Source organism: Sylvia atricapilla, chromosome Z, assembly GCF_009819655.1.
Source record: "Sylvia atricapilla isolate bSylAtr1 chromosome Z, bSylAtr1.pri, whole genome shotgun sequence".
NCBI lineage: Eukaryota > Metazoa > Chordata > Aves > Passeriformes > Sylviidae > Sylvia > Sylvia atricapilla.
Genome location: NC_089174.1, coordinates 67,743,672 through 67,764,641, shown reverse-complemented (window position 1 = coordinate 67,764,641; position 20,970 = coordinate 67,743,672). Strand labels below are relative to the sequence as shown.

The following is a 20,970-nucleotide window of genomic DNA, read 5'->3' as shown; positions in this document are numbered from 1 at the left end:
CTCACTCCAGTAGAGTTTTCTCTATAGTTTATTTTATATAAAAACCCTAGTATCACAGGGGTGTGGCCTCTGTGATTCAAGACAACACTTTCAGGACTGAATTCCTAGAATCTTCAAACAAAATACAGCAGATGGAAATTTGTCATGCAGTCAGGAGAACTATGGCCAAGAATTAACTAATATTCGTATTTTTCACTTGCAGTCTTATTTGGAGCCAGGAAGTTCTGTGAGTGCAGAGTTGCAACTGTATGACAGAGGAACAAGTTTCACTTATATTATAGAGAATTGTATATATACTTAAATATAAGTTTAGCAGGTCTCTGTTTTGATTTTTAAGGGCAGTTGTGACTTAGCACATGCACAGGACTGAATACATTCATGAAATACTGATACCTTCCTCTAGGGACTTCCGTAACTGCATGAAATAAATTTTGCACCGATTTTAGGAAGACCAAGCATTAGAATACCTTCACTGATATTTCTGAAAGTGTTTTAATATATTTAACAGTGTGAAGTGAACCTAAGTAGTTCTATAATGTATCATGAGTAAGTCAAACTTCTCTCTAAAATTTAAAACCTTTACCTTGCATTTTGAGAACAAAACATTCCTCCCTACCATTACATTCTACCTGTTACTTTTTTCTTAGGAAATACAATATTATCGCTAAACAAGAAAGCAAAGTGAATTGTATGTAGCAGAATTAATACACAAAGACCATAACTTCTAACAGGCTAATGAAATCAGCACACTAATGAAATCAGCACTAAAAACATCTCATTGAGTGTGACACATAAGAACATGGGAAATTAAATCGCACTTACAGAAAAGGAGTGGAAAAAAGGTGAGAAATGGTCTAAAGGCTTGTACATGACTAGTGACTAGTTTGCCATATCGTCTGTGACAGCCACCAGAGACATCACAAACACTGACAACAGCTAGGGGACTGGGACTGAGCTACCAACATCAGACACCAAGGCCACTGTCTACTGTTGCAGCATTGCATTATAAATGGTAAAATCCCATTTATTATGCCTCATTTTTAACTAGCCTTTTCTCATTCAGTTGTTCCACGCTATGCAGATCTGCAGCCAGCGTATCAGGATGCAGCACTGGTCCATCAGGAGCAGAATCAAGCCCAGTTTCTTGTTCCTCAGGCTTGTCTGGCACATGCTCCTCTGCTTGATCTTCTTTCTGCAGTTCACCTGAAATCACATTCTGCTGATCTTCTGACTCTTTGTCAAGCTTCTCTCCCAGCTCTTTGTTGGATGTATCATTAACAGTGCTTGCACCAGATGGCTCTTCAGAACGTTCATTGTCTACAGCATCAGGCTGCTTTGAAGACAACTTCACTTCTATATTTGCATCAGTCACTTGATCTGGGACTGCAGATTTTGAGTTTTCTTCTGAACTGACTGTTCCTAACACCTTGTCATCTGGTTTTGACAAAGCCTGTGGTGGTACATGTGGTTCCTTTTTTGCAGAGGTCTCCTTGATGTCTTTTTGCCAGGGGAAGGAGAAATCTATCTTTTTCCCAAATACTGCTCCTTGGGCACTCTCTGGCTTACTCACCTTTTCTTCACCACCTCCTTCAAACAGAGACATAGAGAGTTTCTTAAAACTGGACACAAGGCCCTCATCTGTTCCTGCTTTATTAGCAGAAGGTGGCTGCTGAGAGAAGAATGACCCAAAAGGTTTGCCACTATCAGAAGATGACATAAAGCTGAATTTTGGCAAACTGGGTATGTTTGGTATTTCAAAGACAGGTTTACTACTGCCTATATCTGCAGCAATATTATTCGCTATATCCTGTTTCTTCAAGTCAGATTTGGAAGCAATCCTTTCTGCAGGCACCTTATCAATTGTTAAATGCTTTTCTTGTCCAGCAGTTTGCTTTTCTACCTCATTTGCCTTCTCTTCATTCAGCTCAGGCAGATGAACACTGAGCTCATCAGCTTGAGTTGTGGGTTTGCTATCATTACCACCGATCAAGTCCTGCTGATCAACATCATCATTGGTGTGATCCCCCGTAACAGCACATTCTGATTCAAGTGTAACACCCTCACCTAACTGGGGAAGGTTTGTGTCTGCCCTGTTAGTTTGGGCTTCCATTTCCAGCGCAAGCTCATCAGTAGAGCCAGTGTGAAGGATGGCAGTGGCTGCCTTCTCTGCAGGAGCAGCTTCTTCTTCTATACCTGAAGGCCGCAGATCTGGTTGGAAAGTACCTACATCAGCCTGGTCAGTGGCCTCAGCCTGCACTGTATCAACTGCACCACTGAGATCAGACTGGCATGGCTGAGTATCTACCACCTCACAGGGCTGTGCTTCACCATCCTGCTGCAGCACCTCAAGGGCTTCATTCTCACTAGAGACTCCTGTTACTAGAGTGGCACTCAAAGGTTTCTCTTTAGAGGTTTCCAAGCTCTTTTTCTCCTCAGTTTCTGTTTCCATAGGAGACTCTTTTGTGGCATTCTCTTCTTCCACAGAGGTAGAGATATCTCCTTTAGACTCTCTGGCTGCAGCTGTATTTTCTGGCTCCCTAGAGCCTTTTGATGGAACAGACCCAGTGATATCTTTCACAGTGCTTTGAGGTTTAGGGGTGGATTTTGGAGGCACCTCTTTTGGAGAGTCTTTTGGACCTTTGAAGATGCCGAATATATCATTTGTGAAAGCTGGTGCTGGACCACTTGGGAGGGATGAGAAACCAAAGAAAGAGGAGCTTCTCTTCTGTGCAGGTGGAGGTGCAGTAGCTTGAGGTTGAGAAAAGAAACCAGAAAATGTTGTAGGTGGTTTCATTTTTGTCATGAAACTTGAAAACATTTCAACTGAAGAATCCAGAACCGATTTATCACTCTCAGGTTCCTTTGGTTTGCTTTGCAAATTAGGTGCCTCTGGCATTTTAGGAGGAACATGTGGCTGTTGTGCCCTTCGTAATCTGTCAGTTTGTTCAAGTACTTTTTGTTCTGGCAACTCATTCTGTATACGCACTTCTTCAGAGGCCACTTCATTTTTCATGTCATCTATACCATTTAAGTAATTTATATCCTGGGAATCCATCTTGTCACCTGAGGCTATGCTATGATCAACCTTTTCAGAAGTTTGCTCTTTGGAAGAATAAGGCTCCACATCAGTAGGAAATGCAACACTGTCCATTTTCTCTGTACTACCCGACTCATCTTCTGCCCTTGGGGAAATACTCTGTTGGTCCTGAGAACCTTCCTGCACAGTGGAAGTCTGAAGGCAAGGACCAGGACCAGACAAATTGGTTATGGCAGTGTCCTTGGTCTGTGGAAATTTTCCTAAGCCACTCTCTTGACTGGCCTGTGGAAGCTTCTCTGAGCCACTTTCTTCACTAGCCTGTGGAATCTTTTCTAAGTCACTGTCTTCACTGGCTAGTAGAATCTTTCCTAAGCCACTCTGTTCATCGGCATGTGGAAGTTTTCCTAAACCACTCTCTCCACTGGTCTGTGGAAGCTTTTCTAAACCACTCTCTTCAGCTATTGCAGCAATGTTTTCTATAGTTTCCACTGCCAGCTTTTCTGATTTATTTTCTGGGATCATGAGGTCATTAGATGCTTGTTTGCCAGTCACTGCTGCAATAATATCATCAACTTCTTTTTTATTGTCTGCATCTTGCTGCCTGGGAGAATCACTGGTTTTGACACCAGAGTAAGTGGAAACACTTTGCTTTGTATGTGGTTTAGCGTTCATTGGTTTAGCTGGTTTTGTATTACTCTCCTGTCTAGGAGCAGTTGGTGGTTTAGAGTTCACTGGTTTAGCTGGTTTTTCCTGTCCTGGAGTGGTTTGTGGCTTTTCATCCAAAAAAGATGTCAAATTGAAGAAGCTAAAACTAGTACTTCTTTGAGGTACACTCTTGTTAGGAGCTGGACCACTGGAGAAGAAGGAAGGCAGATGAAACAGCCCCTCTGTTTCTTGCTGCTTCCCACTAGCAGGAGAAGCAGCAGGTGCCGAAGGCTTTGGTTCATCTGATCCAGTGAAGAAGGAGAATATGCTCTTACTGGCTGGCTGGGGTTTCGGAGCAGTGATATCAGAGAAGCTGAATGGCAAACTGAAACCTGACTCTCTGGGTGTCTGAACTGGCTTTGGTTTTGCCCGATTAGCTGTGTCTCCTACATGACCTCCCTGTTGCTTTGGTGTGACCATGGGTGTGCTGCTGTGCTGCCCAGCTGGCTGGCCCAGCTGGCTTCCTCTGGGACCTACACTCAGTGGCTTCTGTGAAGCATTTCCAGGAGGCACTTTTTTACTCTCAAGAGACTCATCCACAGCTTTTTTGCTTTGTTGTTCCTGTTGCACTCTGGGGCTAGGAGAGACCTGCTTGTTCATACCTTCTGTTTTCACCTCTTCCTTGGGGGTGGAGGACAGACATGGCATACTGGCACTCTGAAGACCTCCAGATTTCTCAGGTTTCTGCCTTGGTTCAGCCACAGTTCTGCTACTGGGTTTTGGCAGAGTTGTAGCATTTGAGGTTGGCTGAGAAGACACAGGCTCTACCTTGAACAGCTCTCCAAGGGATCCAAATAAAGATGAGATGCCTGAGGTTTCCTTCTGTTCTGCCTGTTTCACCTCTTCTGGTTTATTACTTTGCCTCTTCTCCAGTTCTGGTGACGGCTGTGGCGCTTTGCTTACTTGGGTTTTAAAGAAATCAAAAAACCCAGAAGATTGGGGTTTGTTGGCAGTTGAGGTTGCTGGAGAATCTTCTCCAACACTGAACAATTTCAGAGCACTTTTAAATAATGTCTCCTCAGGCTCAGGCCCAGTGGCTGGTTGGTTTTGAGTTGGCTGTGGCTGACTTGGTTCATTAAAGGTTGCATGCCTTTCAAGAGGCCTGGAAGCTGGTATTGCTTTAACAGGTCTCTCTTCTTGTATGGGCCTGCCATCCACAGCAGTTTGGCTCAGTATAGAAGGAGATCTTGTTAATCCTGGTTTTTTAACACGAATGTTTCCAGTCTGGTGTAATCCTGGCTTTTCATTTCTAGCAGCCTCCAAATTAAGTTCTAATGAAGTATTTCTTCTCGCTTCTGATGTAACAGAAAACTTCTGCCCTGCTTGTTCTTCATCAAATTTTTTATTTGGTGTAAGTGATAAAACATCAGTTTTATTTTCAGATGATACTGACCATGTGTCTGCTCTCTTTGAGGTAGAATCTTCTGATGTCTCAGTGCCAGAGCTTGTAGACTTGGCAATTAGTCCTCCCAAAGCAGAAAATAAGGAGCTAACTTTGTTCACTGGTGTTTTCTTATCTTCCTCAATCTTTTTTGTTTCTGTTACTCTTTCAGTAGATGCTGCAGTTTCTTCAGCTTTAGAAGTAGACTGAAACAGCTGTAATCCAAAGAATCCAGATGACCCACTCCCAGAAGCTGTCACTGGGACAGCCTTATCAATTTCCTTGGTATGGACTTCCTTATTCAGAGATTTATTGAAAGCTGCCCTGGAATGTGTTCTGAGATCAAGAGTTACTGGAGGCTCCTCTGAATGGTTCAGAGTTTCCTTTTCAGGTCTGAAATCTACTTTGAGTTTTTGAAGTTTATAACCTGAGAAGTCTAATGGTTGCTCTCTCTGATAATAAATAGACTCCTCAAACATCTGTGAAAAAGTTTCCAAATTCATGTTCATTAGCTGGTCACTCCTCTGCAAAGCTACTGACAAATCCAGGGGTTTATTTGTTGTATAATCATCCAGACACTCTTCTTCAGCAAACCAAAACAACTCATCTTCACTGCCAAGAGGGACTTTAAAACCACAAACAGCAATTGTGTTGTCTTCCAGTACAGCTCTTGGAATAGAATCCATCTGGAAATTATAATCCCAGCAGTCCATGTAGGAGTAAGTTTCAGGAGCACACACATAGACATACTGTCCAGTTGGATCAGTAAGCAGGGAATACACATACTGGTTGTCACTGTACATGTAGTATCCACAATCACCATCTTCTGATGGCCACCACACGCCCTGCTCAAGCATCATTATCCACTCCTGATACTCCCGGCTATAGGATGAGTACATTAAGCCTTCATCCGTACTTAAAGTCTCTTGGTCAATTAGTGTCCACATCGTTCCATCACAGCCAGAGGAGCAGCTCAAATCCATGGGCAACTCTTCAAATGAGTAACTGCCATCTCTTTCAAAGGGTGGAAAGTTATTGTAACTTTCATTGAGAGAATCAGTAGTCCATGCATCGTTTTCTTCCAAACAAATGTCTTGAAATATTAACTGGTCAAATGACTCATATGACATCACACTTAAATCTAGACTCTGTCCATCAAAATTGGCATTAGTCTGCCAATCCATCACATTTGCATTCCCATCCTTTTTGCAAAGATTCACTACCACATTATTTTCAGGCCAGTCTAAGAACTGAGGGGGCAGAACAGGGTTCTGGTTTAACACATAGTAAACTGGTACTGCTATTCCATGAGCATCAGCCAGTCCCCCCACTTCATATTCCCATTCAAAGCTAGAATGGCTCCTTGTTTCCTGATAAGCTGAGTACCGCTCCCTAGGGTTAAAGCTTCTATTAGTCAAATTCAGAGATTCATTTGATCTTTTGTTCAAAGGAGTTGGAAGAACTCCAGATTCTTCATCCTGTTGAGGAATATGCCTACTATTTACAAGCTTTCCAGACAAGTCCTGTACCTTAGCTTGCAGATTTAGGGCCTCGGGGAGCACAGAATGCTCACTGTGGGGAACATTAGGCTCAGTTGTTTCATTTGCTGTTGCACTGGATAAGTGGACAGCAGTGGAAGATTCCACTGTTTCCACATTATCCTGCTTTTCTTTTGGTTTTGGTAGCAGATTTTTTAAGAAGCTGGAAGCTTCCAGCTTTTCTCCAGTGCTGCTTTGACTGTCAGAAGTCACTCCTGAATTACTGGGTTTTGTCTCTGAGCTAGAATCATCACCTCTATCAAAAAGCTTCATGAAGCCCAGAGAATTTGGTTTTGCCTTCTCTTGCTTACATTCAAACAAATTTTCACTTGAGGCAAACCTGAATAAGCCAGAAAATAACCCAGGAGAAGCGCTTTTCTGGTTATCATCCTCGCTTTTAGCAGTCGAGTTTTGATTATTGGCTGTGTCTTCATTTGAAGAAATGTGAAGAAAGCCAGAAAGAAAACCTGCTGTGTGCTTCTTCTGAGTATCATCTGCACTTGGAACTTCTGGCCTTTTAGATGAAGAGGTGGATTTAACTGAGCCTTTGCTTACATCTGTTGCATTTACTCCTTCTTTCATCAGTCCTCCTTTAACATTTCTAGGTTCTTCTTGAGTACCCTTAGCTTTCTGCTGCTCTTCTTTTGCCTTAAGGGCAGCAGAGGCACCATCCTGGTGGTTTTTTCTGTTTACCTGGACAGTAGATAGGTTTTCTTTATTCATGTTTCTCCTTTGTAAAAGTTCCTCCTTATTGTTTGATAAATTTGGAACGGAACTAGATTTTATTGAAACAGCATTTCCTGAATTACTGTTTCTGCCTTCATGCAAAGAATTGCCATCAGAACCCTCATGACTTTTTTGGTCCTGTGTAGGTGCTAGATTTTCTGCAGAAGCAAATTTAAATAATGATGACATAAAGCCTCCCTTCTCATTCCTCTGTTCCTGCTTTGCTGAAGAACCCAGCCCACCGATAAAAGGAAGTTTTCCAGTGAAAGGAAATGAGTGCTCTTCCTTCAGTGAACTATTTTGTCTTACATCCTCCTCAGACTTACGGTCTTTAAAATGTTCAGACGTACTTTCTTTCTTTCCTTGTTCAGCAGAAGGAAGCAATAATTGACTGAAAGACTTTTTGAGTGGGCTAAAAAAGCTTTCAGATGCTGTATCCTGATCTTGAGGCTGTGATTTAGGTTCCACATTACCTCTGTTTTGGTTGTTTGCAAGTCCATGGCCTGCAGGATGCTGATCCTCTGAGTGATGTGCAGGAGCCTGCTTCCTGGCAGCAGGCACACCCTCTACCAAAGTGGCACCTGGCTGACTTGTAATAGGATGCAAATCTGATTGTTTCTGTGGCACATCTGGCTGCTTGGGAGCTAACAGACCATCAAGATTGGCTTTCAGACTGAAGGAACTGACTGAATTTGTGATCCTGCCAAAGATGGAAGACACAGAAGTGCTATTTGTGTTTACCTCTGCCTCGCTTCTAGTCTCACTCTTCTGAGCCTCTGGAACACTGCTGCTTGTCCTGGCTGACATCTGTCCAGATGGTATTTCATTCCTTTTTGCCTCCTCAACTTCCACAGCATGGCTATCCTTGGTGTGCTCCTCTTTTGTAACTTCTTGTTTAGGCACTTCCTTCTCAGAGAAGATCTTTAAAGGATTAAACATGCCTAGAACCGAATTCACAACTGAATGCTGATTCTGTTGGCTGTCGTCAGAATTTCCTTGTGTTTTCTGGGGAGGATGTGGTGCAGAAGCGTTGCTGTCTGTCTCCATGGTTTCTGCCTTGTTGGAGTTTGTGTTCTGGGCTCTTTTATCACCAGTCACCTGGGATGGCAGCAAAGACTGAATGGAGAATTTGGGGTCAGATTTACTCTCTGCTGCTCCTCCAGAAGAACTCTCACTTTTAGTTTTACTATTAAATACATTCAGGATTCCACCTTCTGATGAGTTTTTATATTCTGTATTCTCTGGAGTGGAAGACACAAGTTTTTCAACAGAGGCTGTGAGTTGCTTTGTGCTTGACCCCACCTTCTCTGTGAAAGAGCTGAACAGGGAGTTCACTGTATTTTTCACCCCTGACAAGTCAGGAAGAGATTCAGTTTTGCCTTTGGTACTCTCCTCTGTAGCAAGATGTTTGGTCTGCTCAGACTTTTTAGCTTCTGCTGAATTATCAGCATTATCCCGCTTCAGTGGCACATTCTCAACACTTTTTTTTGTTTCTGGCAATGTACCAAATTTGCTGATTTCTTCCTCCTTTTCAGCCAAGTATTCAGAGACTGATTCTACCAGACACTGAAGTTCATCCATTGTGTCTATGTACTCCTCATTGGGCTCTTCAACAGGAGACAATGTTAAGTCTTGCATAGGATGATCACACTTGGTCTCTTTAATTTTATGGGTTTTATCAGAGCTAGATTTTAAGTGGGAGCCCATATTTGCAGGGAAAATAGCAGTTATGTTTCTCAAATGGCTGATGTCAGAATCGTACCATCTTTTTGAAAGTGTAGCCAGTTCCCCCATTTCATCATCTGAAACAGGAGAGTACTGGAACTCATCAGAAGCACTGCTGTCAAATTCCTCAAGGACATCGACAGGCACAAAAGTGTTCTCTAGCATCCTCATGCGCTTCATGTTCTCAGTGTTACTCAGGTGAAGTGAGTCCTCATGGTTCATCCCCTGCTTGTTGGGCAACTTGCCACTTTTAACCATTAACCCATTTTTGTATGGACGCAGGACTGGATAAGCAGGCAACCCCTTACCTTCGGAGTTACTGGTATATTTTCCAACTCTGGCATATACTGAGAAATCATCAATAGGTTCAGAACTAGGTGCCACGCCATTGAAATAAACTGTTTTCTCCCCAGGAAATTGCAGACCTCCCTTACTTATTCGTTCTCTGTCTTCAAAATTGTATCGCAGCTTCTTTTTCCTTCTTCTATCAATTGTATCATACTCCTGAGGATATCTAGGGACACCTACAGACCCTGACTCCAGACACACATTTTGGCAGCTCCTTGATCTTTCATAGTGATTTAAATTTTCTCTTTTTGAGAGAGTTTGCATCTTTCTCATATTTTTCTCATGCCAGCTCCTAGTTTTATGAGTTTTTTCTAAGAAATCCTCTATTAACAGTTTTCCTAGCTCTTCATAGTTACTGTCCTGTTCTTCTTCTCCATCTTCAGCATCAAATGGAATGATCCTGACTCTCTCATTTCTACCTAGAGATTCTTGCCTAAGATAAGAAACAAAGGGAGTGGGAGGAAAAAGAAGAGGCAGCAAAAAAAAAAAATAGGAAGAAAAAACAACAGTTTTAAAAAAGCTATATGAAGGACAAAAAAATAGTAATGGAAAAACATGCATTAAATAAATGAAAATTAAAATCAGAAACATTCACATATAACAAATTGAAAACCTGCAATCTACCACCATTACACTTCAATCAAATAGTCAAAGAAAGCAGCATGGGTTGTGAGATTCCATCGGTTATGTCTGCACAAAATTTAGAAATGCCTTTCTGAGGGAGAACAGCTTTTTGTGATCAAGTGAGGGCACACAGCCTTGGCTGTACCAGTATTCTGCTGTTGCTTTTTTAGGCATGCTGAAAAGAAGTCACTTTTTGCAGCAAGAGGACTACTTTGAGATTCAGAGCCCACGCACCCCATTCCACTATGCTGTGCCTGCATTTCAGTCACTCTGGGCTGCAGAATTTATTTCAGCAGTATTCATAAAGCACACAGGGACCCTGTATCTCTCAGGGGTGGCAACAGAGCAGAGAATGCACCTGGAGAATTACGAGTCACTGGACTCCAGGCAAGTATGGGCAGGGGACAAAAATGTGGGCACAAGCAACAAGAGGAGTTTCAGCTATTTCATCATTGCTCTTTGCTGGGAGAGCTCTTGCAGCAGCTAACGGCCTCAAGGTGCCCCTATCAACACAAAATTAAAATTCTCAGAGCTGTTACCAGAACAGGACCAGAAGGCAAAAACAAAACAGTAGTGCTGGATATTAGTCCACTGTAAGCCTCAGATGCTTTTGATGATCTGTATACTTCTGATTTACAACGCATCTGAACAGATCCAACAATTTATACTGTTGATTGTAGGAGAGGGAATTAAGCTGTGAAACAACCTGATGCTTCCCAGAAAACCAAGTAACTGATCCTTGGGATTTGGGGATTAATGCTTATCCCTTGGTCAGTACGATTATCTCAACTGTTCAACAGCCCCAAGGGCAGCAGCAAGGAAACTTCTTCTTGATCCAAACCTCACAAAGACAGCTCCTGACTATCTACATACAAACAAACAGGTAGAAAGTGGAAGTAAAAACATCAAAATGATCATCTGAAAGATGCAGCTCCCCCTCACATCACCCACTGCTGAGAATTAAGGAGCATGAGGGCATGTATGTCCCTGACCCCATTGTGCCAGAGAAGAGAAAATACAGAGGCCACACAGGCATTTTATGGATACTGGAAATCCAAGAGTCTTCACCATGAGAGCTGCACAGAGCACACCAACATAGGATGCAGATGGGATAGCCCTGAAAGAGAGATGGGTCATTGCATTTTTTACTGCTGCTTTAGTGCTGTATTTCCAACAATATTAGCTAACTTACAGTAATTGGAAATATGCTCACTACTTTAAATGAGTTCTATTACACACAGTTTAGAACACTTATTACACTTCTTGCTCACTACTTTAAGCTGGCAATTGAAATAATTTTCTTTTAAAAGATTCCCCGGACTACCATAGTTACTGGATCAAGCCCTTCAAAAACTCAGCTGAAGGCAATGGGAGCTACATGAATGTCTGAAGAGCCATTATCTGTAAATGCTGAACCAAAAAAATTTACTAATTTAGCCATAAAGAAAATTACTGTTCTTTCTAACTGAGCTTCTTTCCTGTACGTGTTTCCTCTGCTCTTTTACATAGCATCCCTTTTACTAGAAATAATGATGAGAAACCCAACACATGAGAGGAGAAAAATACATCAACCCAGCATTTAACTACTACAGATGTAAAAAACAGCTGAGGCAAATAGTGAGTATCAGCTGAAATCTATCACAGGAACACTTCAAAGCAGCAAGAGTGGGGAGATAGGCAGAGACGTGCAGAGAGGTTAACCCACTCATCTGACAGACCTAGGGACTCAGATGTGGACTCTTCGTCAGTGTGGCCTCTCACAGTGGAATCTACATTATCATATTGGGCACTAGGGAGGTATGGAGGACAGTTAAAGAAAATGAGCAGTGCAAAGAGAAGTTAGTACTTAAACAAAAAAACCCCACACAACAACAACAAAAACCAAACAAAAAACCCAAACAAACAAACAACAAAAAAGCCAGAAAAAAAACTGAGGGAAAGATGTCTGCTCTTCTGAAGCCAACTGGCTGCTGGCAGCAAAACACACTCCAAGGACAAATAACAACATTGCTTGTCATCCTTAGGAAAGGTCAGAAGAAAATACATTACTTGTATCAAAGGATTATGATCACATGTAACAGCTAATAAAGAGATACAGAACTTTTTCACCCAAACTCAAATATTGTAAGAACAAAACCCAAGTGTTAGAATAGACAGTTTCAACTGAGGCATTTTGCCACTGACAACCTTTTGCCCAGTTCACGACAGGTTTTAGCGGGTTCTTGTCTGATTCCTCTGGGTCGGCCCAGGAGAGCCTCCTACAAGCCCTCATCTTCACAGCAACTATCAGCTGCAGTCTGCCAGGAACACTGATCTCAAAAGGTGACTGCCTGGTACACAGAATTGAGAGCTGCTAGGAATGAAAGTCAAATACAACTTGTTCCTGCAATACTCAGCTACAACTTTGTTTTGAAAATATTTAGGATCTACCCACATGCTTCTTTTCAGCCAGCTTGTTAGGAATACCTTTCTGGTAAGTAAGAGAATCCCACGTAGCTTCTTTGGAAAGCTTATTTGCATATTTTATGTTTTAACATTAAATATGTGGCAAAGAATCTTGTTGGGCATGTGGAAAATGCACAAGGGAACAGGAATACTCAGATTACCATCGAGCATTTGCATTTCTGGTCTGGAAGTAGTTTTAGACCATAGCAAACTACAAATCTCAGCATTTTTAAGTAAAGTTTTATCAGCCCAAATCCTTTTACATCAATACCTTAAGGAAATCAGGGAAAAAAAAAATTCCAGCTTGGTATTCTCTAACAATTCAAACCAGCAGTGGTTCTTTGGAAAGTCTTACAAACACATTTATCTTTTAGATACAGATATAAATTCACATATACACTGACTCCAAGCGAAGTGAGCCATGAAAAACTACCTGTGTATTGTCAACACCATTTCAAGAAATCACACAACTTCAAAAATATGCCACCACCATTTGGCCTCCCCTAACTGGGGGTCCAACACCACTGCTCAGCTCAGCTCTTCCAAAAACAAAACACCTCAGCTCATTTTCTCAGTCAGATCTTCAGCAATTTTACCACTGCAAGCCAGCAGCACAGACTCATATGAGAAAGAGAATAACTTGCTTATATATAAAATATTTAATGAACTAGGAATAGAACACTAGGAACGGCACATCACACTGCAATAAATGCATTTTTTTGGCACATTTGCTTCTATTCTTGATACCTCAGTAACACTAACATTAGATGTTACCATTAAACTTCATCCTTTACCGGTAATGATCACACATCAAGAAGGGCAAAACTTAGCCTCAGCCACCCAAGACAATAACTAAATTTAGGTTCAGGCTTCAGAAAACAAGAACATTCGCACCAAGGGAGATAAGGTAGAACAAATCAGTTATAATACAAATAGAACTCTGCACCTCTAACTGTGACAGTGCTTAAGTAGCTGCCTCTTCCTTCCTCACCAACGGCAGAAGCAGCAGCTTAGCCATTCAACAGTACTACATGGTAATAGGAACAGAAGAAAAAAAACCCAACAACTGATCTGTTACAAACTTTCTTCTTGAATACATTGTTTGGCAGATCTAATAGAACTGGAGCTAATCCAGAAGAGTAAATAAATCTCTACCAAGAAAGAAGCGCCCAGTAGGATAACTGTGTTTCACTGGCTTTGGAGGCACACCTACTCCCTGGTACCAGAACAACTACCCATTACTCCAGCCTTCAGAGAGTATGGCGAAAGTACAACCAAGAGTAAATGACCTAAACTTGATGTATCTTTTAAAGGTAACTGCCTGAACTGCCAGATCTGGTGCAACTCATAACCCTCACAGGTGTTACCTGGTTCACAGCAGAATTCCAGTGTCAACAACACACGTAACGCTCTCCTATCAGAAGACTTACATAGCCCTTGATTTGCCCTCCCCTGACAGCTCAGTACCTTCATGGCCTGCAGTGGAAAAACAATGGGGAAAGGGGAGCTACCCCAAACAGCACTCACCTGACAGCCACGTGCTCCTGATAATCCAGATCGTAATTCTGGAGGGAGTCAGCACAGGAATCCCGCAGGACTCCCTGCTGCTGCAGGCGAGCCGGGCCCGTGAACTGGTGCACAGAGGCATTGGGCTGCACCGTGGTGTGGTACGGAGGGGGAATGCTGTTGCTCGTCTCGCTGCGGTAGTCGCTGTCCCGGTCATCCACAGCACTGTCAGCATCTTCAAAGGCTATGAGACAAAAGCAGTTTAAGGGTGCAGCTCTCTCAGTTGTCTTGCTGGGACAGTGGAACCCATTTTGTTTAGGAAGAATAACAAAAAAAAAATCACTATTTATGCTGTGGCTGTATCTCCATCTGGGAGCTGGCTATAATGCCCAGTTCTCTCAAGTGTGCAGCAAGGAACTGCAGTGATCAGATCCATACCCTCCTTTCCCCCTTCTTATTACAGGAATTTGGGTATTTTTAGTCATTACTAATAAGCAGATTAAGACATCTTTATTTAAAACAAAAGAAACATCCCCTCCCCCCCCCCATCCCCCCCAAAAAAACCAAAACCAAAACAAACCCAACCAAACAACAACAAACCCAGCACCCAAAATTTCAGGTACTTTGCTGCTGCCAAAATGAACCTTTAGACAGTGGAAAAGAAAGAAAAAACACAAACCCTAAAACAGTTCTTTGTGTAAAGGAGCTCGTTCTGAAAACTTTCCAACCTTTAAGCTGTAATACTGTCTTTTCTCACCATTCCTAACCAGAACTTCGTGGTTCTGGATTTTTTTAATGCCTTTTTTTAAAATAGTAGTTAATTAGTTTAAGTTAAGAGAAATTAATGGAAAGTACTCAGTAGGAAAATCAGAAGAACTGGGAGAGTAGTTCTGCTTATAAACAATTCTACTACTTCTTATAGGGGAAAATTGCTACATTTAACAAATACAGGTAAATTAGCTTAAGCATAGTACTTAACACTAACAATAACCTTCCAAAAAAGAAAAAGCTCCTTTCCAGTGAATTCCTATCCCTGCAGAAACCTTTCTGCTTCATAACCCCCCACGAAAGGAGAATGCCAAGTTATAGTGAGGTATCAAAAATAAATGGCTGTGTATGGCTATGCAGGATGCAAGGTTATCTTTGCAAGCTTACAGTGAAATACACACACCATAAGGCAGAGGAGTGCACCATTAACATGCTTGAAACAAAAGAAAATAATGATCAGCCATTATTCATTCCCTCTGCCATCAAGTCTCTCTAGAAAGGACAATCAAATTAATGCCCTCTCTGGTAGGTTATCCAATGGTGTCCTACATAGTCATTCATCATGAGGCTGAACAATAAAGTGAAAGTGCTTTTTATATTCCAGATCCTTAAAGAACCCTGCATTTAAGTGCTGAAATTCCAAGAAGATGGAATGCAGCATCACGGAACCCCTTTTTCTTCCATGGGTGCTTCCCATACCTCTAACCCAATTTCTATTTTTTTCATCTGAAGTACAATTTGTTCTTGCTGATCTTTTCAGTTCCTTCACAACATAGTAAGATTAGCTCTGAAGTGGAAGAGGAGAAAAGAACAGCAGTAGTACACAACTGCAAAATACGGGCCACTTGAAAAACCCTGCTCTGCACTCTTCAGTGGAACCAATTCAATCTGATTGTCCAGACTGAAAACAGAGTGAAGCCTCCTGCTTTTTTCTAGTTTAAATGCTGCAGGGTTCTTGTCAGTCTCTAGTCAACTGAATAGAAATGAACAGTAATCATATGCTGCTGTATTCAGCTTTATTAAAAGCACAGCGTCCATCAATTTTATCACGGTTCAGTGCTTGGAAAAAATATTCAAAATTTACTACGTGAAAATGATTTCATATGCCAAACCCCACTGAGGAGCATCAAACTTCCAGCCTGTGGAGCAAGGGCCAATCTACTTGTCAATCATGAGGCTCACACTGACTTCACAAGAATAACAAGCTATTACAGCTGAGCAACGTCATTGTTATTGCTCAACACTTGAGCCATTGCCATTTTATGAACAATAATTACTTGTACTGGGACAGAAGACACACTGATCCAAAGGGTCTTTTAATGCCTCACCTTGCTGCTCAACTAATTGCTTTGTCTCATCAGATGTTACTGTCATTTAAGATAAAGCCTAAGTAACTCTTGTATGATGGGAAGTTCCTTGGCTGTGGCCCCGTCATCATCACAGCACTTGTAGAGACTAAAGGCAGCCTAACTGAGATACAGGTTTAGGGTCTGGTAAAAGTCACCAGACCAACAGCTTTAGGACTAAACATTTTAGCTAACTTCCAGTGTATAACAAAAAGTACAAATTAGTACAATTATGTAGGTGAAATCCAGTGATTCACTCATACTGGGAGTGCAGAGACTTACACAATTACATTTATTAGGAAGCAGAACACTTCTTCTATATGTCACCAACTCTGACCAGCTGACAGGCCCAGAGAACTCCAAATGAATCAGACTGTTGCAGAAGCACTATCTGTATTTGTTAACCAGTCACTGCATCTCACCTCTGCACTACCAAACGAAGATTTCCCAAAGAAACCAGAGTATCTCTAGGCAACATCCAAAAATAGCTGATTAGTGTAAATGTTAATCAAACATTTAGAGCACATACATTTATAAAAGCTGATACCAGAATTTTTCAGAGTTCTAATGGGTTTTTTTGCAGAAGGAAGTCTCTCTGAGGTCATGACACAAAATGCCTACCTGAGGTATGTTTAAAGGACGCAAGGCTTCATGAGGCAGGAACATGTTTTTTCTCTGATGTATGCCCCAGGTACCTAACAACATCCACAGATGTCAATACCAGACAGAAATCGTCAACTGACTCATAAATAAGTGCCAACTCAAAAACCTCTTAGTCATGCTGAACTGCAACTAGCCTATGAGCAATCTCACTTTATTTAACAGAAGTGTTCTCAAATGAAGACATTGCTCAGCCTGATGAAAAGCATCAAAACCTGGCCCATATGTGGCTTATAGCACACATTTTCTTTGCAAGAAAGTATTTTCTGAAATGCCAACACATAGTGATGATCCCATTCATTAACATATCAGTGCTTAAATTTTAATTAAGAGACTGACAAGAACATGCAGAAGTGGCTTTGGGGATGCAGTGCCCCTTCAAATGGAGGTATTACAGCCTGCATTTCAGCAAAATATGCCTCACAACGCACATGGTGTAATAAATTCAAGTTTTCTTCAAACAGGTGATAAAACAAGTCTTCTACAAGCGAAGCTCAGTCTCGGAAGATCAGTTAAATTGGTAACAAGACACACAACAATAAACATAAAAAGACAGTAATTTTTTCACACCAGTTAGAGAAATTTAACATATACCAAGGAGCTGTCAAGGGATGAAAACTGTTTCTTTGTCACTGGACCCATTGCAGAGAGAGCTGTGGGTAAGGCTGAAGGGCAGGGCAGAAGCATGCTGTTCATGTTCCATTATTGAATATTCATGCATATATGCAGCATAAGAAGAAAACCCATTGGGGCAGTCACACCACATAGCAGGATTTCACAGACTGGGAAAAATGAAGGAAGGAGACACCTTCTGTGACTGTTATTCCTCCCCTAATTCCTGCCCCCAGAAGTTATAATATGACTGCTGCAGGGTAGAACACAGGCAGGTTTTAATATCTTGACCTCAAAAACCACTTTGACAGCCCTGCTATGCCAGCTCAACTAGTCCCCTTCAGCCTCTGGCAGTTTTCTTTAAATCAAACTTCAGGACAGGAAGGAAAGCTAGCAACAGAATTATTACAGGCGGCCGGAAGAATGCACTTGAATAAGTGGTTTTGTTGGTTTAAGGTCTCAAGGCACAGCAGAAGCTCTTCTCAAAACATTGTATTCAGTTGAAATTGCCTGCCTTTTCTAGCATAGTGTGTCATCAGCCCCTGGGAGCTGAAGTCCAGTCCCCTGAGCCTTAAATTATCCTCTACAAACTAGAGCAAAATCTTGGACAAAAGCAAAACTCTCATTAATTCTCCAAAACAAGCACCGAGCATTTCACAGCTTTTGTCTATTTTAATAGTGGTAGAAAAAAACCAAGTGTACTAACTGGAGGAATGACTTCCAGGTCAGTGAAAGTCTCTGTCAGCTCCACACCAATTGTGATTAATTCACCTTCCCCACCCATCATCCATTTAAACTTCTTTTCATCATAGCTGCCAATAGCTTCTTTCTTAAGCCTCAGATCCCACTGTGCCATCATCTACTGAACCATGGTCAGTTCTGACAAATACACTTTCTAAAATCTTATAACCATAGTGCATACTAGCCTAAAGAGGACTACTGAAATAAGAAGGAAAGAAAAAAAATTCAAAAGGATACAAGGGTGTTTTCTGAGGCCCCTCTATATCTTTTTATTATAAAACCACCTAGCTTTTGAGAAATTATTTAAATGCAACTTTTTGCACTTCTAAATGAGGGTCATTAGTTCATTGTATTGCCCTCATGGCTTAAAAATACATTATAAATTTGCTTATTTTTAAAGACAGCATGTTTGCAATATTAAGTCTTCAGTTTAAGAGCTTTCATAATTCTGTTTTGCTCACTTGAAAATACTTGCTGCTGAAACACTCAACAGCCAAGAACAGAACTGACAGGCTGAAGTGCAAAGACTCCCCTGAACATTTACCCTACTTCTTCAAGTTTTTCCCTTTCCTAAAATGAAACTAGGTCAACAGTACAATATGCCTCTTTCCTAAAACACCCTCTGCCCAACTAACAAGGGTCTGGACTACAGCATTCCTCTTGCATGAAACTCTCACCAGGAAAACCGCCTTCAGCTACCAACGTGCTATTTCTGCTGCTTCCTTCTCAGCTGCTGTTTAAGCATTACAACTAGAAGTGTGTTTTTCATTTTATTATCAGGCTAATGGAGTTCACTCAGAAACACCAGTAACACCAGACCAAGCCTGACTGTAGGGATGCTAAAATGATTTCAGAGAGGACACCACAGCAAGGAAGAAGGAAAGGGAGGGAGGGAGGCTCATGAATACAAGCACTTTTAAAGCAAAACCACCACACACTGACTCTCTAGATACAGGAGAAATACATGTACACAGCCCTCCTAGACCCCTCACTGACTAGTACTTAAACGCCCCATTCCCCTCCCAAATACCCAAAAATGGAAAATAAAGCTATTTAGGACACCAGTCCTTCTTTCAGTAGCATAAAAAAGTTAATTAGTTACCTGTCAGTTATCCTATCACATCTCTAAGAATAAACATTTGAGACATCCAGCACCAACAGCGCAAGCAAGTTGATCAACACCGCTGATGCACTAAGAACTTATGTTTGATCAAAGACAGAACAAGGAGGACAAAAAATGTTGTGGGAGAAGAAATGAGGAAGTCACTAGTGGAAGACTTCTAAAATGCAGAACAGGTCCACATATGAAATGCACAGTAACATTAGCTGGACATTAGACTCAGAAGCAGTAAATGCATCCTCTACAAATTCTATCACATCAAAAATGGAAAAGTATGAGGCAGAATCTCCACCCTGCTGGATGCAGTAATTTTTCTTTGCATGCTCCCCTAAGCAACACTCTCATTCTTGACTTGTACACAGGGGAAAAAACACCTTTGCTTCAAGACTGATGGATCAACATATAGACTTGTTCTATAGACTGTAGAAGCCACACACTGGATCTGGAGCAGTGGCCTTGCCTGTTGGCATCTGTAGCACTTTGAGAAAAGACGATGTTTCAGGCACATTTTCTAGAAAAAAGAACAAAAATTTTGCAGCCTAATCACAACTTAACACACCAGTCTCCAGGTGTGGTATCAGCTGTACAGATCACAGACAGCTGTAGTACCTGAGCTTTTCCTGTCCAAGGTTGCTCAGCACTAGTGAAAGCTTCACCACTTCTGCCATGATACTGTCTCACTGGGGTTGAACATAACACAGTAGCTACAACCTCACTGGGGTGCAATAGTAATTTCTTCTTTCAGATTTACTCCTATTTGTAGTATTTGGAATATATTTCCACCATACCTTCCTATCTTAGTAAGACAATGACTACAGATTCCCTTGTGTTTTTCCATTACTTCAAACACTGATTTGGGCTTACATAGGTATGACGACCAACACAAGACACACAAAAGCAAAAAAACAAAACCACCTTTACAGGAAAAGAATAATAGTCCAATTCCACCATCAAGACCTCAAATTCCAGTAGAAGGTACAAGCAACTCATTCAAAACATGACCAAAGCTAAAAAGTGAAAAATGAACAGCCATCCATTCACACAAATATGATGACTAAGTGAAAGCAAAAGAAATACAACAGAACAGAATTTTTCTATATGCATGAATATTTCCACTTTTCCTTGTACTGGAGCATGCTGCATCACTATACGACCAGAAAGCTTGCAAGAAATCAAACGGTTACGTACTCAGCTGCTCTCCCCATCCGAAATAACTCCAGTTGCCTGCATGTAACACAAATGGCAGAAAAGAATAGGAATGGAAAAAGAAAGCTTAGAAAAAATAAACCATGAGCATACTTTTCATGTATTAAAAAAGCCTTATAGATCGTGAGCTTGAAAATGTAAGGGTTTTTTTTTTATTTATAAATAAAACATTAATTTTATGTTGGGGCTTACTCCTCATGTCCAGTTTGTTTATAAGACATTCTGAAAACTAGATCATTATAAACTCTTGGAACTGATAAGCAATAACACATTTATTAACAAAAGTACATCAGTCAACCTAGCAAGAGCAGTTAAACACTGTTATTCCCGAGTACACTCCAATGTCTCAGAAACCAGTTTTAGCACAGTATCTGATTCCAGGCTAAACTCCACAAATCACGTGGCAAAAGCCACTTCACATTTCCATTTCTGCCTCCTCTCCAGAACAAAGTTAACCCAGTGGCAAGAGCATCACTTCAATA

At 41.3% G+C, this 20,970-nt stretch overlaps 1 protein-coding gene across 1 annotated transcript in view; it reads right to left on the bottom strand.

Annotated features, from left to right (window-relative positions):
* LOC136374278 (serine-rich adhesin for platelets-like) overlaps window positions 1-20,970 on the bottom strand; it is a 206,126-nt gene that overhangs the window by 128,754 nt on the left and 56,402 nt on the right. Inside the window, exons 8-11 of the mRNA XM_066339578.1 lie at window positions 14,057-14,279; window positions 8,129-9,626; window positions 7,697-7,837; window positions 1,050-6,967 (exon numbers count right to left, since the gene is read on the bottom strand). Of these exons, the coding sequence (XP_066195675.1) occupies window positions 1,050-6,967; window positions 7,697-7,837; window positions 8,129-9,626; window positions 14,057-14,279 (7,780 nt within the window). The remainder of the gene's footprint in view (window positions 1-1,049; window positions 6,968-7,696; window positions 7,838-8,128; window positions 9,627-14,056; window positions 14,280-20,970) is intronic.